Consider the following 27661-nt stretch of genomic DNA (forward strand, 5'->3'; position numbering starts at 1 on the left):
GTTATTCAGTCAGCCTGTTCCAAGACATCAACTCGTGCTTTTCCACAGGTACCTGTTGACAAGGAGTCTAAGAAGCTGGACCAATCAGCTAAGAAGGTATTCTCTTCAGCCAGCATGGCTCTCAAGTCCACAAATGCCACGTGCCTTTTAGGATGCTAAATACACGCTTTGATGGACTCTGCAAAACAGTTGGTACCAAAGATACCGGAGGAGGACAGGCGAAACTTCAGTGAGGTTCTTGCGGATACTCAGGCTGCTGCTCGCCAGGTGATCCAGAGCGGTTTGGATACAGGTGACTCTGTGGCAAGGGTCATGGGATCATCTGTTGCCACCAGGAGGGCTGCTTGGTTGAAGTCTTCTGAATTGTCTCTTGATGTACAGGCTACTTTAATAGACCTTCCATTTGATGGTTCCAGCCTGTTTGGGAAAAAGACGGATGCTGCCTTGGAAAGGGTCAAGAACAGTAAGGCAACGGCTAGGTCTTTGGGCCTTCAGACCAGAGGTACATCGGGTAAGAGATACAGAGGATTTGAGAGATCTTCCTTTCGCTCTTACAAGCAACCACAGCAGCAGCAACAGCAGCAGAATTCTCTGTACAAATCGTACAGAGGTAGAAACAGAGGCCGCCCTCGAAGTCGTCAAGCTTCCTCCTCCTCCTCTTCCCACCCCCCTCCAACCACAGCAAAGCAGCCGTAGATCCACCATTCCGGATCATGTTGGTCCTGTAGGGTGTCGGCTTACTCATTTTCTACGGGATTGGGAATCGGTCACATCGGACCTTTGGGTTCTCAATCTCGTGTGGAATGGGTATGCTCTTCCCTTTCTGGAGTTTCCCCCAAATTATCCTCCTTGCCAAGGATTTTGCACGAAGGACCACCTGCTTCTCCTGCAGGAGGAAGTCCAGGCTTTACTAAGAATAGGTGCGATAGAGGTGGTTCCGGAGCAGGAAAGAGGTCAGAGATGCTACTCCCGGTATTTTCTGATACCCAAGAAGGATGGCAGACTTCGTCCAATCCCGGACCTCAGGGTCTTGAATATCTTTCTGAAACAGGAGAAGTTCAAGATGCTCACCCTTGCACAGGTTCTTCAAGCGCTGCTGGAAGAAGACTGGATGGTGTCGATTGACTTGCAGGATGCGTAATTTCATATTTCCATCCTGAAGTCACACAGGAAGTATCTCCGTTTTACGGTGGGATCGCAACATAACCAGTTTGCGGTCCTTCCGTTTGGTCCTACAACTGCACCTCAAGTCTTCACCAAGGTGATGGCTGTGGTGGCAGCACCTTTCAGAAGGTCAGGGATACCAGTATTCCCTTATCTGGACGATTGGCTGATCAAAGCAGAATCTCCGGAGAAGGTGCTCCATCATCTGCAAGTCACAACTCAGTTGTTGTACAGGTTGGGCTTTTCGATAAATGTGCCCAAATCTCACCTGATGCCCTCCCAGCGCAACCTGTTCATAGGTGCTGTCCTGTATACCTCTGTGTGCCGGGCATTCCCTCCTCCGCAACGGATTCGCGACATACATGATATAATTCCTTTATTTTACAATGGAGCGATCGTCCCAGTCCTGAAGGTCCTTCGTCTGCCTGGTCTGAAGGCTTCCTGCATTCTGCTGGTCAATCATGCAGGCTGGCACATGAGGGCACTCCAGTGGTGCCTCCGCAGGCAGTAGTATCAACACAACGCAGTTCTCAGGGAGTCAATCAGGATCTCCGGAGAAGCTGCGGTGGATGTGTCTTGGTGGAGCGTGGAAAACAATCTGACTCAAGGGAAGCTGTTCTACTTACCTCCATCGGTGGTCACGGTGAAAACGGATGCATCCACCCTAGGGTGGGGTGCTCATCTGGGGGATCTGGATATCAAGGGTCTTTGGTCTCCAGAGGAAAGGTTGCTTCACATCAACCTTCTAGAGTTACGGGCGATACGTTTAGCGCTCAAGGCCTTCCTCCCTTACCTTCGCGGTCAGTCGGTTCAGGTCCTGACGGACAACACTACCGCGCTGTGGTATGTCAACAAGCAGGGAGGAGTGGGGTCGCAAAGTCTCTGCAGAGAGGCTCTGCGACTCTGGTCCTGGGTTCAGGACCATCAGATTTGTCTGATGGCAAATCATCTGGCCGGAGTTCTGAACGTGCGTGCAGACAGTCTGTCGGCAGTTCTCGGCCGACCACGAGTGGAGGCTTCATCCGGAGGTGGTTCGTCACGTCTTTCAGACGTGGGGAACTCCTCAGGTGGACCTGTTTGCCACTTACGAGAATGCTCACTGCCCTTCGTTCTGTAGTCTCCAGTATCCGATGCAGGGAGCTTTGGGGGACATATTTCAGTTGAATTGGGACTTAAAACTCCTTTACGCGTTTCCTCCCATACCCTTGATTCCTGGGGTTCTGAGGAAGATACGCCAAGACCGGGCCCAAGTCATATTGATCGCCCCGGATTGGCCAAGAAGGGTGTGGTACACAGATCTTCTCCACCTCTCCTCGTGCCCGCCGCTCCGTCTCCCTCTCAGGGCAGACTGCCTCTCTCAGATGGAGGGGCAGGTTCTACACCCCCACCTCCAGACCTTACACCTTCATGCCTGGAGATTGAACGGGGCAAACTGAATTCTTTTTCTCTCCCACATGATGTGGTGGATATCATCTTATCAGCCAGGAGTCATTCCACCAAGTCCCTCTACTCTTATAGGTAGTCCAAATTTGTCTCTTGGTGTGGGGAGAAATCCATTTACCCTTTGAAGGCTCGTTTGTCTGGCATTCTTCAGTTTGCGCTTTCTTTGGCTCAGCAATGATTTGCTGTAGCTACAGTGAAAGGTTATCTATCGGCTTTGTCGGCATTTCTCTGTCTGCCGGATCAGCCGTCCTTATTTAAGTCTCCTACTGTCTTAAGGTTTTTAAAGGGCCTTACAAATAAATGTTCTCCTACTCCATTTATTGCGCCACAATTGGACTTGAATCTTATGCTTGCTTTCTTAATGGGTTCTCCATTTGCGCCTTTGCACAGGTGTCCCTTGAGGCTTTTATCTTTTAAAACGGTCTTTTTGATTGCGATTACCTCGGCAAGGAGGGTAAGTGAGCTTCAAGCTCTGAGTTCAAACCCCCCATTATTGACCATTCATGCTGAAAGAATGGTACTCAGGATCAGGGCTGATTTTAAGCCTAAGGTGGTAACTCCCTTCCATCTAGGACAGTCCATTACCCTCCCTTCCTTCTATCCTCCCCCTCACTCTTCCAAGGAGGAGGAGAGACTTCACTGTTTGGACCCTAAGACGGCGGTGAGCTACTACCTGAACAGAACCAGAGAATTCAGAGTTGATGACCAGCTCTTCGTGGGTTTTGTTTATTTATTTATTTATTTATTTATTTATTATGCAATTTGTATTGCGCAAACTAAACCCGAAGGTGTCAAGGCGCCTATCAAAAAAGGTCAGAAATGCAGAGCCCAACTACAGGTACGCGCGTACAAAGAGGTGGGTCTTCAGGGCAGTTCTAAATAATTGTAGAGTGGGGAGAGACCTTAATTCAAGCAGGAGAGCGTTCCACCACTTTGGGGCCAGATTGGAAAAAGCTTTACCACCCCATCTGGTTTTCCGAATATGCGGAACTGAGAGAAGAAGTCTGTTTGTTGGTGCCAGAAAAGGCAAAGCGGTGCACAAGCACACGCTGTCAAGATGGATTGTCTTGTGTATCAAGATATGCTACTCTCTGACCGGTAAGGAACCTCCTGAAGGTTTGAGGGCCCATTCTACTAGAGTAAATTCATCTACATCTTCTTTGTCTAGGGGTGTTCCTGTGGAGGACATTTGAAGGGCGGCAACTTGGGCCTCCCTCCACACTTTCTGCAAAGCATTATTGTTTGGATGCAGAGGTGAGGAGGGACGGACACTTTGCTTGTTCCGTCCTTCAGGACTTCTTGGTATAGAAGGGTGGACACCCTCCTCCGGGAGTGGGACTGCTGTGGGAATCTATTCACAAGGTGAGGATTCCACTGGCAGATGTATCCATCAGAAGAATAACGCTTCGGTAACGCTTTTTCTGGTGGATACAATATCTGCCTGTGGATTCCTCACTGACCCACCCGCCTCCCCGTTGTCCACTCTTCTATACCTGCATTAGTGACATTGTTTTAATGTATATATTTTACTGTCAAAGGAAATGTATTGTTATAATTGCTTTCAAGCATTGACTACACACTGTGTGTGTTAACTTGGTTATTTGGTTCTGTGTACATTGTGTATATATCTACTGTTGTCGGTCCGTCCGTGTGCCTCGAGGGCACAGAAAAAAGGGCGGAACTGATGTCATCACGCTGACGGAGTCCTATTATGGAGTCAGTGACATCAGCGGAGCTGCTCGCGATGCCGTGCTTCTGTGATGTCGTCCATGTCGGCGTGAAGAGCTACAAAAGAATTTCCGAATGTTGCTGACGCAGGGGGATATTCACAAGGTGAGGAATCCACAGGCAGATATTGTATCCACCAGAGAAAGCGTTACCAAAGGTAAGTAACTTGTTCTTTAGAAGCCTTTGAGTTAAGTGAGGGCTGCTGAGAAGACCTGCTCGTCTCCAGCACAGAATGGAAATCCTGAAGGCAGGAAAGTGGATCCGAATGAGGTTTAATCTCATTGAACATTGTGCTATTAACCTTTGTCCTCTTGTTGATATATTGATCTTTTTCGAGGAACTCTCAAAGTTTAGTGAGCAGGGCAGTTTAGACACAAGGACACAGAGTGACTTACCAAGGACCATACCATTTGCACATGTGATGAAGGCTGGAGTATCAGTCATATCCCTTGGACGTATATACGAAACGTTAATCAGTAGGGTTGATTATACAGCCAAGGGTTTGCAACTATAAGGGCTATGCTTGACTAGGTAGATAGTCGGCTGTGGCTAATGGCTATATTGTGAGGGAATGCATCTTTCCACTCTATCAGAAGGTGAGCTGCGATATTATGACAATAAATCCTGTAGTGGATTCTGGAACTGAAGAAAGGTCTAAAATCTATTACAATTTTCCCATGCCAAGGTGGAAGGTGATTATGCCTCCCCCTTGTCTCTTCCCACCTCGTGCCGCTGGTCATAAAAACACTACTTATGGTTGTCGAGGGAGCCCTGCCACTTCTCAATCAGCAGCTCTGTGGTGACATTTATTTAATGGTTCATGGGGACTGTCAGCCTGCATTTTTCAATGTCAGAAAGAAAATGAGGGAAGGAGAAGTTCAGAATTTAATGACAAGTCAGCCATTTCAGGCGGAAGCGTGGTGTGTGTTGCAGAGGAAGTGACAACTCCGCAGATGTCTCAATTACGCTCTCCGATGCTTACATGTGTATGGTTGTTTATAGCTATACGAATATTGTGTTTCAGCATGTAACCCGTGTTGTACTTGCTGATTTGATGATACACCCAATTGATTAAAGAGGCCGGATGCAGGTCATTTTTGCAGTCCATGATTTTCTGCCATTTCTTAGCACGCACACCTGATCCAACCTTGAGCTCTGGTTGGCCGAAACAATGAGTATTTGTTTCAAAGCAAGTAAAAACCAATGCACAGTGAATCTAAAAAATGCCATCAGCCATACAAAGCTCTAAAAGTATACTATGACGTCTCTACTCGCTTTGTTTTTTTAGCTAGGTATAGTAAAGGAACCACGCATCCTCCTGTTGTGAGTATGTGCATAAAGGTTTCATTCTGGTTTTGTTGCTTTGTCTCCACCGTTTGCACTGTGTAGCCATTTTAATCAATTTGATAGGTCAGAAGCTAGGGGTAGCAAATCCAGTGCCAACATGGTTGTCCATATGAGTAATTCTGAAGAGTGAGGACCCTTCTGCAGACACACTTCAGGTTCTTGGACACAGGAGCCTATTTCCAGCTTTGACATTAATTCTAGGCTCCAGTGTTTAGTGTGGAGCGGTCCCTGAAGACTGCACACTCCCCACAGGAGACCTTCACCCTGCACCTTGACATTAATGGCAGGACGCACTAGTCTCGCCAGTATTGGTTCAACTCCACACAAGGATGGGGCGAGCGGCTACCAATAACTGTGAGGTGCGTTAAAATGGCATACGCTCTTTGCGCCACATCAGTAATGCTAGACAGTATGCCAGGAGGTAAGTGGGTGGTGCACTGAAACCACCAATAACCGTGTAGCTCCCCAAAAAAAGCGCTCCCTGATGATGCTGAGGAAAGTATACTGCATGTACTGGATACAGTCTTAGGTATCGAGAAGCCTCTCTCACTTTGCACTCTGGCCCTCCCCCAACATACACGCCACGGGAGACCTTTCATGCCACAGACTGTAGCACCTACCTTTATGCACATTTGTTGTAGTGAGGTGTGGAAAGATGGGGAATAACTTGATTCCCATACAAGAGTAGATTCCTGAAGACACTAGTCATTCTTTCCTCCGATGGCTTAATGGAAGCGGCACCAAGCAGGAGGTAGCTGGTAAAGATATGGAATAGTTTGAAACACTTGTAGGAATGGCTGTAACTAAACTTTTGCTAACAGGAGTCTTGAGTCTGTTAACTCTCACTGCCTGAGGTTTTCAAAGGGCGTTTTCATTTTGTATTTGTGTGTCAGTTTGTATTTTTTAGTCTTTGTCAATCCATGTATTAACCTGTAGACTTTTGAGCGTGAGTTACCTAGCTTGCAATTTCATATTAACTGGGTCTGTGTTTTCCCATTTGCTGTGATGTCATCAGGGTGCAACCTCGCTGGGCGCTTCCTCTGCTGCACCTTTGAATTTTCTAAAATAACTGAAGTTCTTTACTCTATTTTAAACGGACCTGTGCATGTACCGAACCAAGCCTCAGTTGAAAAACAGGGATTTAGCTCATGTTCATTCTACAATGTTTGTAAGGTACGCGTATGCGGCCGTATCCATGCACACGGCAATGTAGGCAAAGGGCTGCGACTCTTTGAAGAATCCGCATCAAATAAGATGAGCACTAGTTTTGTATCTCCTCTGTTTGTCTCCCAAGTCGCTCTCCTGCGTCCAGCTGTAAATGCCCTTGACATGTAGGAGTCTTCATGAAGTGCGAGGGCGAGACATCTACTGCATGCTGGGTGTGTTGGAGGAGACTTGAACAGAGTTATAGATGTACTGTTTGTAAGGGGAGAAGAAAGCAGACTTAATATAAATATCTATGTTGTTTTACTTTGTGTGCTCTAACAGTTGCGGTGCCACGGGAGGACATCTCTCTCCACATTTAAGAGACCCTCCACAGGGCTCATATGTAACTCTGATCAGTGAAGTGCTCACACAGACACGCACGCGCTTTATTTATCTGTGAAAATCACTTGGAAGCTTCCAAAGAAATGCCAGGCCATTTCTGTGCCTAGGTTATAAGGAGGCATCCGGTGCCACAGTACCTCACATTGACATGTTTGTGTTTTGATTTATGTTATGTTGTGTATTACTACTTCCTGCTTCATACATGTTGTGCACTGATTTAGAGAGATGAGAGCACTCCCTGCTCCTCCCACGAGCAGGCATTGGAGGGCACAACCGTAGATTTAAACAAGAGGGCTACAAAAGGGACGTAAATTCATGACATACAGTGTGTGATGTGTGTACTATATGAAACCATGTCTCACAGTCCCTGTGACTGGCTACCGCAACACCCTCATGAAAGCCTAGGGCTCACCTGCTCTTGGACACTTTTGAGCCTGCTCGGTCTTTGAGGGCCCTGTCCATGCCAGGGCACAGGAGTGCACACCATGGTGTGGGTGGGGTGAGCTTTTCAAACTCCAGTTGCATACTTCATCTGTAGACAAACTCCATCCACTCCGGATCTCCGACCGGCCCCTGCCCTCACCACGTCTTCAACAAGGCCAACGCTGTCATCGCACCCCACCTGCGGGACATCATCAACACCTCCTTCGACACCGCTACCTTCCCGGAGAGCTGGAAGCACGCCGAACTCAGCGCTCTACTAAAGAAGCCATCAGCCGACCCCACCGACCTCAAGAACTACCGCCCCATCTCGCTGCTCCCGTTTCCTGCAAAAGTCATCGAGAAGACCGTCAACAAGCAGCTGGCCGCCTTCCTCGAGACGAACGGTTCCCTCGACCTCTTGCAGTCTGGCTTCCGGGTCAACCACAGCACCGAGACCGCCCTGATCGCAGCCACCGATGACATCCGAGCCCTGCTCGACAACGGGGAAACAGCGGCCCTCATCCTCCTAGACCTCTCCGCAGCTTTAGACACTGTCTGCCACCGTACCCTAGTGCAGTGCCTCAGCAACGTCGGAATCCAGGAGAAGGCACTGGAGTGGATCATCTCCTTCCTCGCCGGAAGGACACAGAGAGTCCGCCTCCCCCCGTTCAGATCAGAAGCCACCAAAGTCATCTGCGGCGTTCCTCAAGGCTCCTCGCTCAGCCCAACCCTCTTCAACGTCTACATGAGCCCCCTCGCAGCCATCGCACGCCAACACAACCTCAACATCATCTCCTACGCCAACAACACCCAGCTGATCCTCTCCCTCTCCAACGACCCCGCCACCGCCAGAGCCAACCTACACGAAGGGATGACAGACGTAGCCAAGTGGATGATGAACAGCCGCCTGAAACTGAACTCGGACAAGACGGAAGTCCTCATCCTGGGATCTTCACCCTCCGCCTGGGACGACTCCTGGTGGCCCCCCGCCTTGGGCAGCGCACCCAAACCAACAGACCACGCACGCAACCTGGGCTTCATCCTGGACTCCTCCCTCTCCATGACCAGACAAATCAACTCCGTCTCCTCGTCGTGCTTCAACATCCTGCGCATGTTACGTAAGATCTTCCGGTGGATCCCCACCGAGACCAGGAAGACGGTCACCCAGGCCCTCGTCACCAGCCGTCTGGACTACGGCAACTCCCTCTACGCCGGTACCACCGCCAAACTCCAGAAGAGACTCCAGCGGATCCAGAACACCTCAGCACGACTCATCCTGGACATCCCCCGTCGCAGCCACATCTCCGGACACCTGAGAGACCTGCACTGGCTCCCGGTCAACAAGAGAATCACCTTTCGTCTCCACACCCACGCACACAAAGCCCTACACAACCAAGGCCCAGGATACCTCAACAGCCGCCTCAACTTCTACGCTCCCACACGCCAGCTTCGATCGACCGGCCACGCCCTCGCCGCCGTCCCCCGCTTCCGAAGAACCACCAGAGGGCGAAGGTCCTTCTCCTACCTGGCCGCCAAGACTTGGAACACCCTCCCGACCCACCTCCGCCTGACTCAGGACCACCTCGCCTTCAGGAAGCAGCTCAAGACCTGGCTGTTCGAGCAGTAGTGGACCCCCCCTCCCCTAGCGCCTTGAGACCCTCCGGGTGAGTAGTGCACTATATAAATGCTTTGATTGATTGATTGATTGAATTTCAATCTAGGAAGCTTCATGTGCTTGGCACATTCATCTGACCAATCAGAAACTGTCACCAGTCCCATTGAGGCCGAGTCCCGCGCAGGTAGCCTCCTGCTCACCAGTACTGTTGCTAAAGGATACCCATATACTGAGCTTAATTTGTGCACGTGGGGGGCATCAGTATTTATTTTGGAGGTCTGTGGCATATTTTTCATGACCAGACTTTGGCCCAGAAGAAGAGATAGAAAGACTGAAAAGTGAAACAATTGAAGGAAGAGACAGATAGAAGAAGAGTGGCAAAGGAAGAAAGCAGACATGAAAAGAGCCTGCAGCGCTGAGATTAAGACCCAGCTAGGGTTGTGAAAGACAGAGACATGAGGCGAAATCCCACCCAACTTGATATTTGGCAACTCAGCATTCGGCAGTGGTGATGTCCCCCTAGGAAAGACAGAAAGCCCTTTTACCTGTTATTTTTGTCAAATTAATCATATCTCTCTCCGGGGTGTGTTGTATTCACACTGTTTTCACTTACAATGTAAACCACAACCTTGCAGAGCACTCATCTTCTCAAAAGAGGTTCACTTTCCTTAATATATTGATGCTTGACTCGACGGAAGTCCATCAGCGTGGTCTACTAGAGAATTGTGATGTAGTGTGAGTCGTATATTTATTTAGAAGATTTTGGGCGACGTAATGTGTAGAACATCCTACAAAATGTGGGTGCATTACTGAACTGGAAGCGTATTATTGTTTTGCTCCATGAAGTAGGTTAAAGGAAGGATTTTTGCTATTGATTTTCTAAGCCATGTTTAGATAATGCTTGCTTTATTTCTGTGATGCACATGCCTGTCGAGCTTGATCATCTAACTTGGTTCGATTATCAAATGTTATTTTCCAGCAACAGGTCACTTATGAGCACAACTGACTTTCCTGAAAACACAGAAAGCTGTTGTTTAGTTATAAATAGAATGAAATGACAGTGTATGGTAAGATGGAGGAGCTTGCTATATGAGCTACACTTTGTTTGTGTTTAAACTATTCACAGCTTTATAGACAATATGACAGAAACCAGTTTTGGGAATGCCTCAAGAAGTTTGCATGTCTTTTCTTCTTGTTATGTAGTGGGAACACATCCATAGCAGTATGGGGTACGCACTTGGATGTCATCCAGAATCCGCAAATACGGGCGAAGTACAACGGAAGAGAACACATCAATGTAAGTAGTCAACTGTGTGAAATTAGTAAATCCTGGAATGTCATGAAATATCTATTACTGACGAGCAACTGGGTCTCCTCTAAGAGCATTTGCCACCACTGATCTGAGCACTGACAATTCAAGTTTGTTTTGTTTCTCCAGATCTGTAAGGTGAATTAAGGTGTGGACATTTAATTTGTACTTGCAATTAGAAATGTAATATATTTGTTGTAAAGGACAAGCAGAAATAAAGGACATAAAAGCAAATCATGAGAACAAAATTATCTGTTACAAAAATGAATGTACGTTTTCCAAATCATTCAAAGGAGAAGATTCTCGAGCAAAATCGCCTGAAGCCAACTCATATTTAGACAAAACGAAAGGAGTGGGGGCCAGATGGGAATGCAACATCAGGAGAAGTTTGCCCACAAAATAGTTTTGTATCCAATCGACAAATAATGTGATTTCTTCTTGCAGTACTCCTGGCTCAATTTTTGAGTAATACAATATTAGAACATTGGAATGTTGGAAGCTCCATTGAAATCAATGGAGTGCTCTGGGCTTATAATGGCTGGTATAAGCCTGAAGCTCCAACATTCCAATGTTTCTTTGTTCACAGCTCTGGCTGTGAACAAAGCGTTCAGGGAGCCTGAGGGGATTCCAATCACCGTACGCTCCCAAAAGGCTTTGTATTTTTTGTTAGAACATTCTGTCCTCTAGTGACAGTATGTTCTAATAGCGTTATAGCCCTTCGTAGATGGGCTATACCACTATTAAAGTCCCTCTCCCTTGTTAAAGGCCTTCGGCTCGGGGCCTTTAACGCTGGAGAGGGCCTTTAATAGCCGGTATAGCCCTCTACGGCGGGCTATAAGGCTATAGTAAATCACATGCACTGACCGCAAAATAAATTGTGAATCTATTCCAATGTCTAAACCGTAGCTGTGAAGAAAAACACCAAGAAGTTACTACCCCTTCTATGGAAACGTATTCTTTTTTTCTAGCTGGATAAGAGGGGCCTCTTTACTGACAGGGGACTAGCTCACAGAAATCATGATGGGCCAGGTGGATTTAAATTTGGGAATATGGAACTCTCCTTCTGGCATGATGGTGCAAATAGCGTAACCTCAACATTGAATGTACGTAATGTCAGTGGCAGTAATGCCAGGGCTATATTGGGTGTTACAAGAAATATTATGGCTTCACAAATTTTCAGAACATATCAGAACGGATCCTAAAATGCACAACTGTATCTGATCAGGAGACAGAAATGAAGGCCAGTGAAAGTAAGAGTAGGGATGTAGCTCACAAATTACGAATGATGTTGAAATTACTTGGAAATCTGCCTGCTATGATAAAAAAGATATTTTTTTCATCCACATTTTCATTGTTTTTATGGCCCTGTTTGAATTTGGTAAAGTACAGCAGTCTCTTCCTTCTTCAGCGTGAGTATTAAAGTGTTAAGAACAATGAAATGAAGTAGAGTGCAGCACAGATTTCAGAATATCGAGGTTTGACAAATGTGCCCTTTTTAAGAGTTCGTGTAACTCTTGACACTTTTTCGACACTCTATTGGCAGAAGGGGAACACAAGGCGATGGGTGGTCATATCACACATATACCAAATACATTTTTGCTTCAATGTACAAAAACAACCTTAGAAAATAAATATGAGAATCAAAAGGGAAACAAAGATTTTGTTTTTATGTATTGATTACGAACACTGCACAAAAGATGATACAATTATTCTGAAAACTTGATGAACATGTCTACTGTTTTGGATCCACATCCATTCAGTATAAACTGACTTATATTTGTAGAATTTACTGAAAATCAAATCTACGGATACCATGGTATTGATTGAGAAGTTATGTTCAAATCAATGCCCTGTGTCTTATTCCAACATCAGTCCTCTCTGTGTTCCATTAATCAATTTTATTTCTGTTGTTGTTCACAGTAAAATGAAAATGTCTGTAAAAAAATGTAGTTATGCACAGTAATTAAATCAAACCTGAAATTCCTAGGTAAAAAGCGGATAGGTGTGATTGCGAGAACATCTGGAATGGATAATGCGGAGAGTATGAATGCAATTAAGTTGAACAAATATAATGATAAGTGGTCTACCTTTCTATAATTGTGTTGCTGGTGCTCCTAGACAATTTTGTATCCAAGTAGACTGAATGAGACCTTTTTCAGTGTTGGAAGATATTAGTACAATGGGTTTTGCTTTTCTGCTTCTCATCCTGAATATTACTTCTACTGATTAGAGTTTAGAAAAGGAATGAATTATGTATAGGCCTATATTAGGTTTCTGAGTTGTATCGCTACAGACATTTAGAAATAATCTGTATTGTTGAATTCATGCATATATGTATGTATGTGTATATATTCACTGAACAAAGCCAAGGTTACAATGACGTTATAGTTAGATGTTGAAATTAGATCAAAACCAATTGCTAAAAAATAAAAAAAACACTGACATTTGCAAGATATAATTTACTGCCCTGCCATTAATATGATCTCATATATTACATCACTAATGGTGTTAATGACATAATTGATGACATCATTGATGACATCTCAATTGACATAACTGTTGATACTACTGATAATACCAACACTGTGCACAGTATAGAGTTTCTGTATGTGCATGTGTGGGTGCATAGGATTGTAAAACCAGAATTCCTGGAGGTAAATGTTAGTTGAAATGTATATGGTGCACTATTCACCAACATTTGGGTGTAAGTAGTACTCCATGTTAAACAAGTTAATGATTGAGTGTGCCTGATGTGAGTTGCAGATGTATGTGGCTTAAGGCTCAAGCTTGTTGCAAAAATCTGAGCGAGAGGCCAAAGCTGCTGTTGACAATTGATTCTCCATCAGTGGTTGCCCATGTTGCCTAGTCATTAAACAGTTGTAAAGACAAACTGTATGTAATGAGAACATTGCATGTTGTTCAAAGATATAGAATGTAGGTGTGAGCCACTTACAGATGGTTTAACTCACACTGGGTTTGCAAGCATGTCTTTAAGGTTGTTTGCCGCCGTGCTAACCTCAAGAATGTGTGTAGTGTATTTTAGCAAACTATGGATGGCCTGTAGAAGATGTTTTAAATACTTGCCAACATTTTTACTTAACATTCCGGGTCATGTGATGTCTTTAAGATGGTGCTCACGTTAAGCGTACACACTCTGTTTTGGAGCGGCTCGTGTGGAGAGGGGTGACCAAATTAACTCCTTCGCTTCTGCAGCTATTCCGCCGCAGCACTAACGGTCGCGGGCGGGCGCGCGGCTCACCTATGCTGGTGACAGAACCGTTCCGTCACGGCTCACGGGTGAGCTGTGCTTGTGACGGAACGGTTCCGTCACGGCCCCGCCCGCTTAATGAAACCCGCCACGCAGGCGCAGCGGCCGGGACGTGACGGAACCGTTCCGTCATGAGCACAGCCCGCCCGAGGGGCGTGACGGAACGGTTCCGTCAGTAGCGTTGAACGGGTTAAACCCTATGGAAGCATTTTGTTTGTTGGGTGAATACCAGTAAAAGAGTGTCCAGCATGTTGTCAAATGTTGTATCCATTATCACATGATTGGTGATTGAAAATTAGCAGCAGGTGTAGGGTTGTGAATTACTTCAAATTCACAAATCTATAGGATGGTATCAGAATGACTGGATGATGTCATAAGTAATTTAACTGCTTCGCCCCGGCGGACATTCTGCCGCGGTGCGAAAAAAAAATGACCCGTGCTTAGTTCGGACGGCCCAAGTCCGTCCAACGCACATTCCTACCGTGACGTCGGACGGCTGGGGGCCGTCCGACGCATGGAAAAGGATAATCAAGTATGTTAATTAACTTGTCATGATTGATGCAATGTGTGAGTTCAAAAGCAGTGCGTATCATGAGTGTTAGTTAGCTCAGTAAATTATAACTTGGGGATTTCAGTGGTTTTTGTTTTTTAAACATTAGTTTTTTATCTCAATTCGATATCCAACAATAACACCACTTTAACCTTTGTTTTGTTTTGTTTCAGTGAGCGAGTTTTTTTTAACTTAAGCTAAAATCTTCTTACAATACCTAACTATATCATCAATGTAACCTTTGATTTTTTCTGTGAATTTCGGTCATTTTTTAAAATCCTATTCAAACTTTAGCATACATACAACCCTCTCAGGCAACCTACAGTCAATATCCCTTCTGTGCACAGCGTTAGGCCCTGTGCCTAATTCCTCCATGGGCATCCGACCGCCTTTTGCGCACAACCCGCATTTTCTTCTCCATAAAAAAAAAACAGGTCCTAGGATACCCGTCATGCAAGTTTACACCCCTTGGGGAATCTTGCACAGCACTTTGGTACCAGAGGGTGGAAGACTGGACGAAAGCCCCCTTGGGAGTATGTTGTGACCCCACAGGAGGTCTACACTGGGGCCCATAGGATAACATGTTTTTTATTTTAACCTCTGGGAGGGTCCCTTTGAGAGCCATTTACAAGTGCCTAGGGGTCAGGGTGTCCAATACCCTGCCCCCTTATGCCCTGTTTAAGAACATTTTCATTACATGGCGCCAGAGTCCCCTAGATCAGTAATAAGGCTGCAACTTTATGGTCTGGGTTGCGGCCAGCCAATCAGATCGCTTGGAACAGCAGTACCAGTACCACAGTACCGAAATTGCAGACTGGAGAGAAAAAACTCTCTGGGCCAATCGGAAGGCCCTTTTATACAGGGCTTATCCTTCCATCCCAGCAAATCGGTGGTTCACCCACCCCATTACGAGGTGGTGAAACAACTGAGTTCCCATCGTCAAAGCTAAGCTGCGTCTGCAGGTGGTGACCTCTGATCCAATGGCCAATCTGCCACAGGACCCCCTGGGTTATAAGGGCTAGGCATTCATTACTCATTTTCACTGCCCATATATGTCGTGGAAAGAATGGCTGATATGGGGAGAGAAAATGCAGAATGGCTCCTGCATGCAAGGAGAAAAACTCCCTGTGCATGAGGATAATTTGTTTTCTCTAAGAAAATGTTTGCAAATCAGGGGCTTTAAACATGGGAACTGTTCAATAAACCTACAGTGCTATAGGAAGTGTTGTAGCGGCTTGTTGGCAAGCAGGGATCTCTGAACAGGGCAGAAAGTCCTCCATCAAGGCTGCGAAAGCCAGGGCTTCCTCCCTCCTTGAGCACTGGTGAATCGGCTTCCAGGAGCTAAATGGTCCCCTTCTTTTTATTAGCACAGAGCATTGTGTACGGTGCAGGGCTGGAGTGGCCGTAGCGGGCAACAGGCTTTTCCCCGGGGGCCGGAGGGGCGGGGGCCGCTTTTGTGCCTGTGGAAGCCAGCTTTGTTCCAGGTCACCAGTTAGGCAGAAGTACTGCAATATTGGCCCCCTGTAACAAAAGTTCGAGTTGTGTGTTTCGCTAGCAACCCCCCCCCCCCCCCCCCTGCCAGGCCCGGCTGGGCAGCAATCACCAGGGCTGTTGGCTGTTGGCTGTTCCCTGTCCAGCCCTGGTACTCTGTAGAGCTGCCCATCCAAAACAACCCACTGCACCATATTCATTTCCAGGAGTACCTCTTGCACATTTTAAAGTGGCAGCACAGTGCCTGTTTTTGGTCTCTCGAGTATTCATTGGCTACCGCAAACCACTGCACTCGTACAATAATTAGGTTCAAAATCTTAGAAACGATGAACTTAACGATTTAAAGATTGCCTTCAAATAGACTTCAGGGTAGTGTTAGAGATAGTAAGTCGCAGGAGCATACGCCTCATGCAGACACAGACAATTCATTTTCATTTTGTATTTTTTTGGCATACCTTTGCTTCTATTCTAATCATTGTGTTTGGTTTTTACCAATTTTTTTTAGAACACAACGGAATGCCCAAGCATTTCCCAAAACTGCAAAAACAGACACCTAATCACTTTCCACATGAACCATGTAACTCGGCTGCTGTTTTTAGAGGATATTGTGGAATTACGATTAAAATTCAAACAAAGGCTTTAATATATGAATAAACAAGTGCGGCTCACACTGCATCTATAAACGTGCAAAACAGTGACACCCTTTATAGAAGAGCCAATGACTGAGTGGCCGTACTGATAGGCCTTGTATACCAGAAATATGCACGAGGGACCTGCACTTTTGGGTTCTTGTATTCCATTTCAAGCGTTGGTGAAAAGAAAAGAACTGCACTCCAGTCCCACAATCTGACCACAGCCTGCCAGTCCCATTCGCCTGTGTCCAGGCAGTACTGTTCCTTTAATATGACCCTGTAATGAAACTATGGCTTAGGCAAAGCCCTTCCATGCCCCAAACCTCGCAGTAGGGCAATTGTTTCCAAATACATCTTTCAAATTTTATAATAGGACTTGGCAAACTTTAATTTACACTGGCATAGTTTGCGTAGTTTCCAAACTTTCGTATTGCGCAAAGTTATTCTTCTTACGTCTTTACACCACTTTGCGTAATTGTGTGCCATTCATGACAAAAATGTACTGCAAATGTGCAATTTGCAATAAACATTTACTTCTAGCGGCTGTTGTTTGCTTTGCTTTGGTTTGAATATGTGCTCATGCCAAAAACTGAGGTGAAGATGCATTTCGCGCCCAAAATGATGGATCAGCATTTTGCATAAATGTTGAAATTTTCTTAATAACGATACAACAAATTATGTAAATTCCCCCCCACCCCCTTTCAATGTAAACCCTTAAATACTTTCCCCATTATTAATGGCCCATCCCACTAGCAAATTTGGAAAGGCAGTGGAAATGTCAACACAGGTTTATCTCAGGCATTGGAAATGGCCCTTTATGCAGGGTTACGCCAAACTTTTTGCCTTCCTCCTATTTTTTCTGACATCGTTTTTGTTGGCTTTGGGACTCTGGGCACTTTACCACTGCTAACCAGTGCTAAAGTGCATGTGCTCTCTCCTCTAAACATGGTATCTTTGGTTTACACTTGTTTGGCATATTTTATTCAGTTGTAAGTCCCTTGTAAAGTGGTATACCATATACCTAGCACATACAAATTAAATGCAACTAGTGGGCCTGCAGCACTGATTGTGCCACCTGCAGAAGTAGCCCTTTAACCATGTCTCAAGCCTGCCACTTCATGGCCTGTGTGGGCAGTTTACTGCCACTTCGACTTGGAATTTAAAACTACTTGCCAAGTCTTGAACTCCCCTTTTATTAGACATATGATACCCCCCTAAGGTAGGCCCTGGGTAGCCCTATGGGCACGGTGCTGTATATGTAAATGGTAGGACATGTACTTTTATGTTTGGCATGTCCTGTAAGTAACAAACAACCTATTTCGTTTATCACTACTGTGAAGTCTAACTCTCTCATAGGCCAGCATTGGGAATTCCTTAATATACTTTAAAGCTGTAATTCCTGATCAGGGAGGAGAAGCTTTTTCATGTTTCATATGTTTGGAGTGGTAATAATAAATCCTCCTTATTGGTGAAGTTGGAATTAACATTACTGTTTTAGAAATGCCACTTTTAGAAAGCGGACATTCCCCTGTACTTATTGCTCTCTGTGCCTGAGAACCTGTCTCAGAAGGTGCGACAGAGTACTCATCTGCATGCATTCATCTACATTCTGATAGTTTTCCTGGGCAGGAAGGGGGAGAGGTGGCTCACACTTACATCTGAATAGGCTGTGTCCTGCCCTCACTCAAAGCACTGATTTAACCCCAGAGTTAGCCTGGCAGACAGGACTGGGTTGAAAGGGATTCTAGTGCACTTCAAAGCACGTTTGGGTATAAGTACTGGTTCTTTGACACTCTAAAATCAGACACTTCTGGATCTTTAAACTGGACCTCTGTCAGAAGAGCTGTGATGCTTTAAGGACTCAAATAGGCTGCGCTTCTAAAAGAGTTGCTTTTATGCTTGTTGTCCTGCTGCCTGATGCTCTATGACTCTGTTGAAGTAGAGTTGCAGTTTGCCTTCCATCCACAGTGTTCTCCAAGGGCTTCTTGGCTTGGCTTGCCTCCTGTTTTCTGAAGTCTTAGGGACACAAAAGACTTCTTGCAATTCTGCTGGTACTGCTGGACTCTGCCATCTTTGAGTCTTACCCTTACATGAGGTGCCTCTCCAATTCTGGATCTCAGAAGTGGGTGCTGCAACTGGGTTGCTACAAAGTCAATGCATCTCTTGCCAGCGTGTAGCAGAATCAGCATGTAGCAGTTGCATGAGTAAATTGTCGCATTGCATAAGAACCAGCGCTTTGCATTCAGAGATCGACGCATTGGACAGCATGTTGCCGCCGCTGTAGCTTGGTGAGTTCGATGCATCGACTGTGTGGTAGAATCTGGCACATCGCTCGACGCCTCTCGACTCCGGCACCCATCTTCAGAACTGACGCATCGCCTTCACTGTGTGTAGAAGATTGACTCATCCTGCGCCAGCGGGACTCAAGATCGACACATCTCGCTACTTGCGACCAGGAAAGGTACTTTGTTCACCTGGGCCTGCGTGGATCTTGTAGCCAGCTGGCACTCCATCACGGTCAACCCCAACTTTGACTTTGCCCCAGTCCAGCGCAACATTAAGTAACATTTTTAGCTCTACTTTCTTTCTAGCGCGTTACTGCATTTATTTGTTTCAAAGTCAATATCTTGACTTCTACTTGTTTGTTTATAATATTATTTATTTTTGTAAACTTGTGCGGAGTCTTTTTGTGATGTATCCATTGTGTTACTGTGTGTGTGTGTGTTGCACAAATACTTTACACATTGCCTCTTTAGATTAGCCTGACTACTATGTGCCAAGCTACCAGAGGATGAGCCCAGGCTAACTTTGAGTGTGTATCCAGCTTCCCCTGACTAGAGTGGTGGTCCCTGCCTGGCCTGGTTGCATACCTCAGTCAACCTGGAATCCCATTTCTAATACCATGCATCTGGAAATGTAACTTGAACTTCATTGGGTGTGGTCGCTTTTTCTTCAGATAAATTCTCTCTACAATTACGTAAACGTGTTCACTGTGATTTTTTGTTTTGGTATTCAAACACTTGGGTTCTTCGTGCTAGGAAAAAGTGCTGACGGCCCGGACAACTCTCTGTGAGGTTAGGATTCTGGCTTTTTCAAGAAGGCGCCTTTAGGTCTAAAGGTTTAAGTTCAGATTACCCGCTCAATGGTGTGAATGACTTTGGGATTCCAGTACGTCAAAAATAAAAAAAGGTGTTCCAGCATTTGGGCAAGATATAATAAATTGTAGATTTTAAGGCTCACAGTGAACATCACTACATTAGTGACACAGAAAAAAGGGGATGCTGAGAGGGGTTTTATTATTGATACATAGTAAAACAGTTTTTAAAGATAGATGCATTCCTGCATTTAAGGAGTCTTGATGGAATATGATTGTTTCTGCCTCAGCCATTAGCTTCATTTGAGGCCAAAATCGTGTGAGGAAATCTCTCTCCCATTTCCAGTAGACCAAGGCAGCTGCTAATTCGAGTCATGTCATCAAATGACATTCTTCAAAGGCAATTCAAAAACAAGTACTTTTTTCTGCTCTTTTGTGTTGCTGTAGTGTTTTCAAGGCCAGTAGAGCCAGTAAGTAATTCATATGTACATAGGTTAGTCAGGGATTAAGCACAGTCTTTACTCACAGTGTGTAATTGTCTGGATTGCTGCTGCTTGCAGACCAAGAATGCCTTCCTAAATATTTGCCCTGCCTTTCTCCTAGTTGTGTGAGGTGCTGAACTCCACAGAGATGACCTGCCAAGCACCAGCACTGCTCTTGGGTTCCACCTTCCAGTCCGAGATCACAGAGCACCCGGAGGAGTTCGGCTTCATCCTGGACAATGTCCAAACTCTGCTCATCCTCAACAAGACAAATTTCACCTACTATCCAGACCCCGTGTTTGAGCCCTTCAGCCCATCGGGGATACTGGAGCTGAAGCCCGGGACACCCATCATTCTTAAGGTGAGTGAAACCTTAGGAGCACAGTGCAAAGTCAAACCACTGAAATAGACACCTCCCTTTTCCTCTCTCTATCCCAACCGTCTGAACACAACACAGATCATTTCAGGAGTCAAATCTTACTTGTCCGCTTTAACTTCTCCCTGCGTCTGTTGCTATAGGTTCGTAGTGTATTCGTTGGCTGCAGCCTCCAAGTTTTGCATGCAGTCTTCCTTGCATCGATATGAGCATCACACCACTAATTAAAAATGTGCCTGTAAACCATAGTTTTATAAGAGAGATGCCCTCATGTTGGTGCCCCATCGATCCCAAGTACCTTGTCTTGTTCTTGTTACTGCATTATGACCCATTATGATATACTGGTCCGCAACAGAGTCACATGCCAAATATCAAGTATTTCCAGTTCTCTAGACCTGCACCTGCATATGTAAGTACATAGCTCTAGATTGAGGCTCCCTGAAACCCTAGTTTCTTACTGATTTCGATGTTCATAAACTGGAGGTACGGATTTTTTGTTGTAGGTTTTACCCACAGGGTTGTTAACTATTAATTTTGATAATTGGATACTGTTCAATTCAGAAAGATTCTCAAACAATCTATTTAGTTAATGCTCTATCATCCACCTCACTATCAAAGGTGGACTGGAGTGCCATCAGAAATATGGGCCCCTTGAACATCAATGCACAGAGGTTGTCTGAAATAGAACATAACATTTGTGATCTTATTATATACTCAGACGCGGCTCGTACAGGTAAGAGTGGTGGGGAGGTGGGGCCGGGTGGGTTGATTTTGACAGATGACGAGGGAAAATTATGTATTTATTTATTTAATTTTCCCTTGTCGTCTCAGATTCAAACCCCCCCCCCCACCACCCCCCCACTCCTGCCGGCCCACCACCCCTCTGCTCTTACCTGCCTGAGCCGTGACTGTATATACCTCTTTGAAAGGGAAGAGACGTGGGTTACTTTTGTTTTTATTCTGGCTAATATAGCCTAGCTACAGGGATGTCCAATGCACTCCTAAGAGAGCCGGATCCATTTCATACAATGAATTTAAATGGAAGGAAGTTATGTAGTCAGTGGGTTCCCTGAAAATCTGGCATACTTTGTACACGCCTACATTTGCATATTATTTTGTCTTTGTGGATGGAGATTGTCGTCCCTCTAAGAAAGTTAAAATAATGTTCAAATATAATGAATGAGCCCTAACTAAACCAGTGGGCCAACCGTGGAGATTTTAATGCAGCCGACCATTTGCTTAACGTAGTGAAAGGAGAGCACTTACTTTGGCATTTTATCTGGAAGTAGTTTACTCAAGAGTATGTGTTTTACAGATTTTCAACCATACTTTCACTCTCTCCTTTCCTGATGGACAGATGATGGCACTCTCTCGCACTCCTCAACTAATGACTTGCTCACTCCAACCCTCATTCACTTCCTGCATATATGTTAATCTTAAAAATGTTGATGGTTTCTAGAATCAACTGTGGTCAAAAAGATAACTAGCATGAGTATCCCTGAAGTTGAAAACACCAAAATGTCCTTAAAAGTCCTTGCAAACTGTGGTTTTATCAAGTATTTGCCTTCCAAACTCAACAAGGTAAGTATAACTCAGGGTTTATGATAAACTACATGTTCAATGACGTGCATATTTTTGGATTCCCTTGCATGAAACAGTGAGGAGGGTGCAGGAAGAACAACCTCTTGCACTAAATTGTTGAAGATGATTGAACTGGGATCATAGAACCTTTGTGCCATTGGACGAAAAAAACCTATCTCACGTTACAATAATTTTTTTTGTTGATGCAGGGTAAGAATCTAATCCCACCCGTGGCTGGCGGAAACGCAAAGCTTAATTACACAGTGTTGATCGGGGAGAAGCCCTGCACGGTGACAGTGTCGGATGTACAGCTGCTCTGCGAATCTCCCAATCTCACTGGGCGTCACAAAGTCATGGTAACTACATGGATCTACTGCATGGGCAACACATTTCTTCTGTGTGCATAAGTGTTACTGTCAAATTCTGGGACGCAACCATGGGGTTCGGATCGTTTACCTATCATGTCCTGTGGTCATTTCTATAATGGTTCAGTAAGCGTGGCATTTACAGCTCTTGATTCTCAGTGGTAGTGATGGTGAGCAGTCACAGGCTTCTCAAGGAGGTAGTGAGGGGGTGCTTTAGCTCAGAGCTCAAAAATCAAACTACAGTACAATAAATGAATTAGCAGTGAAGTGCTAACTGTGAAGAAAGGGCTTAATGCGGCTAGGTATATGCCACTCTTCTGCCTGTGCACAGCCACACATAGACCAGTTTTCCTTTTGTGATTACGGCCACTCACAAGCTGCTCCTCTGATGACGACATGGGGCGCAAACAAATCGATCTTCTTATAGAGATGCAGTTGTGCTTAGACATAAATTTTGATGGCAACGTAGCCTCGCTCAGACTGATCTTCCCATGTTGACACAGCTATGCACAGGCTGGGTTTTGACTCAGAATCACAGCCCCCACTGGACCCCGTTGATCACAGTCTGAGGCTTAATGGTTCCTTCCCAAAACCATCTTCGAGATACTACAGGCCCACAGACAACAAGGTCAGCAGATCACTCAGCCTTCTGCCTCTGGATGTCCTACAGACATCTATTTAGGGGCATACTGCACCTCTTTCCTCATGGATATCATGCAGGGTTGGAAGGCTCTTTCCCTCTCATAACAGGCGGGCAGGCTTTTAGGTGTGTCAGATCAGGTTTACACCTCTTCCAGCAAGGACTCAGACTCCGCCGATGCCCATTCACCTTTAGAAAGCTGGCTGTCAGGCAGTCACCAGCTTTAGTTGCACACCAGTTCTCTAATTACTTAGCAAAGTTCTTCCTTCCTTGGCCATAGAGCAGTTAGGACTGGAACAACTCCTGGGGCTATATGGTCCCACTTTTATGTAACTAAAGCTAACAGGAGATATGTATCTGCTGTCTGCATCTTCATAACCAGTTTGGGGTAGTTCGTCTTTTATGTATTTTTCCAGACACAGCCTATGCCAAGAATGATGCTCTTTACAGCTAGAACTCTGCAGCCTGGAGCACGCATACCAGAGGCACAAAGAGGTGTGATGTTTCTGAACCTGGCAGTGTGATCAGGAAAAGACAAAAGGCTGTGCCTCAGAATCCTTCATGTTGCACAACTGACTCTGCAGTCCCACACTTCACCACTGCCATCCACAGATGACCGTGTTCAGCGAGACTAATCATCAGCTCCTTGACGAGCTAAAGGCTTAATTGAATTTCTAAAATAGACTTGTCTCCACTCCCCTCAGTTCAATGTCTCGGACTCCTCCCTGCAGCTTCAGCAATGTCAGCAATACACTTCCAGTGTCCACTCCGGGAAACGTGGTGGAACACCATGCAGGGGACACTAATTTCCTAACAGTAACACAGTAGAGGTGTACTAATAGACCCCTCATTGCAATTCAATGACTGCACACCGAGGTCGACAAAGCACTTTGTTGCCTTAACTGGCCTCATCCCTTGCATGGCTGAGGGAATGGAGGAAAACGTATGCTGTCTGTGGCTGTATTTCACTTGTGGAATGGTTATCTTTTCAAACCTGACACTCTATGATTTTCTCTTTAGACTTCATAAGAGCCAGGTACTCTCCCAGTTTCTCTAGTCATCTTGCCTCCCTATGAATTTTCTCTTTTGCGTAAAAGGGCAATTAAAGGTTGGTGAAAGTAGTCAATAAAGAACAATTTTCATGACATAAAAAGAGGCACGATTCGGGTAAATGGACAATATCGCCATGTGTTTTGATGTTCTGTCTACCAGAGAACTTAAATCAATTGGACTGTCAACATAAGGGAGCTCAAACAAGCAGGCACGTAGGCCAACAGTGAAACTTTGTTATCTTTCAAGAAGTTGGCAAAACTTCCTCTATTGTTTTGTGTTTCTTTTACTGGCGTGCGGACTGTTTGTTCCCCTCCCGTCCTACCCAGTCATCTGCTGCTTATAGAGAAATGGTATACCATGATCTTCAAATATCAGGCGCCAGGAGCATGAGCAGGGTGAAGATGTTGTGTAATATTAAACTTACAATGACAGAGTTCTTTAACTGACCCTAATGATGAGTGGGATTTCTAGATGTCAGAATTTTTAAGTGCATGATGGTAAATTGCAAAGTTCTGCAAAGTTGAAACTGAACAGACCTTTACTTGATTGACGTGGGTGAGTTGTGAATGTTCCTTGTACCTCTTAGCTCAATTAATATGACAAATATCTGCCAGATAGATACATGGTCCAGTTTAGAAGTAAATTCCTGGCTTGATGGGAGTGGCCAATAATTGAGGAGCAAAAGTGACAGCCACGCTGCTCCTTTCTACAGGCTCTGGATGCAGAGCCTCGAAAGGCATAATCAGTAAGTGAGGAAAAGTTCAACTGACTCTGTGCACGAAATTATGTAGACCCAGCTACGGAAGAAGTAATAGCCATACCTGCGAAGGGGAGGGAATGGAAACGGAGTGAAAATGTTACCTGATGAATAGAGGTGTCTGTCAACCTTACTGTTTACAGTGAGAAATAGCAAGAGGGGATTATGAGAAAATGACATCATTTGGTGGCTAGAGGCATGACATGTAGTTTCACCTTTATCTTATATATATATGCAAAATTGTGCAACGTTTTGCAAATGCGAAGTATTTTAACTCACCGACACTTGCTGGAAAGAAAAGGTTGCCCATCTCTACATACAATAACGTATCTTTCTATCAAATGCAGAAAAGAAAAAAAACTGCTCATATCTGCAATTGCAATTTAACTTTCAATATAACACTGGAAGAAAACGTCACTTATTTCAAGTTGCTTTGCAGATGCCCTATGTGCATCTCTACATGTGACATTGTGACAAATGACTCCCGTGGCAGTTCTCTGGGAGTGCTTTCAAACATATTGATTGTCATTAAATCCAATGTGTACAACTGGCAATATAAGAGATAAGAAATACCACTGCGGCCCTAAGTCAACCTCCAGAGAACAGGTTGATAGACAGTACGGAGTACAACCCTTACTGTACTGTAGGGGAATTATGAATCGTGCAGTGAGAAGGGTCCATCGCTGCATGAATGTAGGTAGGCACACAGCAAGGGGGTGAGGTTAGGACTTCTTGATTGGTGCAAGTGATTGATATGGTTGGAGCAATTTAGAGAATGAGACATATATGGCTGTACCTACACCAGTACACCAAGTGACATTATGACATGCTTCCATCTGCAGAATGCCATGGATTTATGCATTATTGCAGCAGTTTCTACCACGTTTTTTTGTGGATAAAACAATCTCAAATTGCATGTAATCTGTCCATCGGGCAGGAATCCCCGCCTTAACTCTCGTTGCTAAACCCCGACACGGGGATCCCATGGACGCGCCATAAATTCTGCGCCTTGAGGATAATCACATTAAACCGTGTTGCTGAGCCTGAATGATATGACACACTGTATTAAATGTGAGTTAAGGACTGGCCATAAATTGAACACACAGTCATTGCTATGTCAATGTGTTGGCTGCAAATCAAAGAATGAAAGGTTATCTGCGAAGGGAGCTGGTGGAGGAAGAGCAGATAAGGATAAAAGTGATTTTGTATTTTTTTATTGCATGCCTTAAGTCTGATCCCTGGGCTTGCGAGCGCTGTAAACTCCGTATCCATCGCTGTCCACAGTGGTAAAACAGGGCGTATCGTCAACAAGACGTGGACTGAGTAGTCCAATCTTCGTGGCTGGGATTGTATTTTCTGCTCACTGCTGTGGTTCGTTCCCTCGTCCACATGTCGTGAGGCTGTTTTGGGGCCAGGCAGGAGAGAGTTTTAGCTTTCTGTTGACCTGACCTTTTATTATTAAAAGCAGTATTATGTTATTTGTTTCCCTTATGACTTTTTTTTTTAAATCACGCATCTGCTGTGATTGACCTCTTGCGAGCTGATTGCTCCAGGTGCATACTACCTGCGCATTTCGTGGTATTTTTTTTGCAGCAGAAAAGAGTGCATCACGCGTTGAAAGCATAGGAATTAAACAGAGAGGGCGACAGAGAGGGGTGGAGTCTGGGCCTCAAGAGTGATAGAGAGGGACCAGTGGGAAGGTTGGGAGACAGCATGTACTCAAAGCAGAATCCCGGCAAGAGATGGAGCCAAAGAAAAAAAAGCAAGGGAGAGCGAGAAAGAGACTGCTTATGGGCTCATCACGGAGAGACTGCAGGAGCAGGGAGCAGGGACGGCGTCCCCCCACTTATTTTTACCGGGAGCCCGATAACTGGAGCAAATGGAGCCACACATTCACTCTTTGGCCTCTCAGGGGCGAGATCAGAGCTCATTCAGAAGCTGCTCACGCGCTGGCTTCTCTGTTGCAATCGCATCTAAGGGGTGATCCAAGGGATGTAATGAGTCTGATGGTGCAAGCCACCTTTCATGACGTCACAATGTCAGCGTCCCCCCAGTTCTTTTTTTAGGACGTATGCCCTGTGCAGGAGTATGGTGCGAGGCCTTCAAATGCCGAAAGGGTAGAATAGGCTGCACCAGCAGGGAAGGAGACAGGCTGTATTCGAAGGTAGAACTTTTCAGAGATGGGACCAGATGGCTGCGTTGCTCCTGCTGGCGATCCTTTGCTGCGCCGAGACACCCCTCCTGGGGTGATTCATGTGCAATAACTAATTTTCTTACCTTAACATAACGTACCAGTTGCTGCGAGCGTATTTGTATGGGTGCTGTCAAGAAAACACCTGAGTATTTATAATGATGGACAAATCTACAGTTGTTGAGGACAGAAAGGACCAGCAGGGACTCTGGCCAATTCCTCTCTGTGATGCTAACGAATAGCTATAGAATGAATGTCTAGCTCTGACTTTGAACATGCACTAAAAAAACTGTGATTGCCTTGGAAAAACAGCCTTACAATTATAAATAATATATTTATTCAATGACTACAACTATTTCTTCATACTAACTCCCTCCTTCCAAGAGTGGGATATGAGGGGGTCTCTGATATCTTAAGTCAATGCATAGCCACCCTAAGGTGCAAGCGGTCCTTTCATTCACGTGTTGTCTCCTTTAGAATCATGCAGTCCCTCCTTCCATAGGAAAGAATGCCATCTGTCATGCACTGACTTATTCCTACTGAGACTTTTGAGCTTGCTCTGCTTTTCGATAAAGAGCATCAGTCAGTGTTTGGCATGCACATT

At 45.3% G+C, this 27661-nt stretch overlaps 1 protein-coding gene across 1 annotated transcript in view; it reads left to right on the top strand.

Annotated features, from left to right (window-relative positions):
* PLXNA4 (plexin A4) overlaps positions 1-27661 on the top strand; it is a 1023024-nt gene that overhangs the window by 775127 nt on the left and 220236 nt on the right. The window contains exons 17-19 of the mRNA XM_086918924.1: positions 10472-10565; positions 20216-20455; positions 22261-22407. Of these exons, the coding sequence (XP_086775050.1) occupies positions 10472-10565; positions 20216-20455; positions 22261-22407 (481 nt within the window). The remainder of the gene's footprint in view (positions 1-10471; positions 10566-20215; positions 20456-22260; positions 22408-27661) is intronic.

This window comes from Lissotriton vulgaris, chromosome 1_1 (assembly GCF_964263255.1).
Source record: "Lissotriton vulgaris chromosome 1_1, aLisVul1.2, whole genome shotgun sequence".
Classification (NCBI taxonomy): Eukaryota; Metazoa; Chordata; class Amphibia; order Caudata; family Salamandridae; genus Lissotriton; species Lissotriton vulgaris.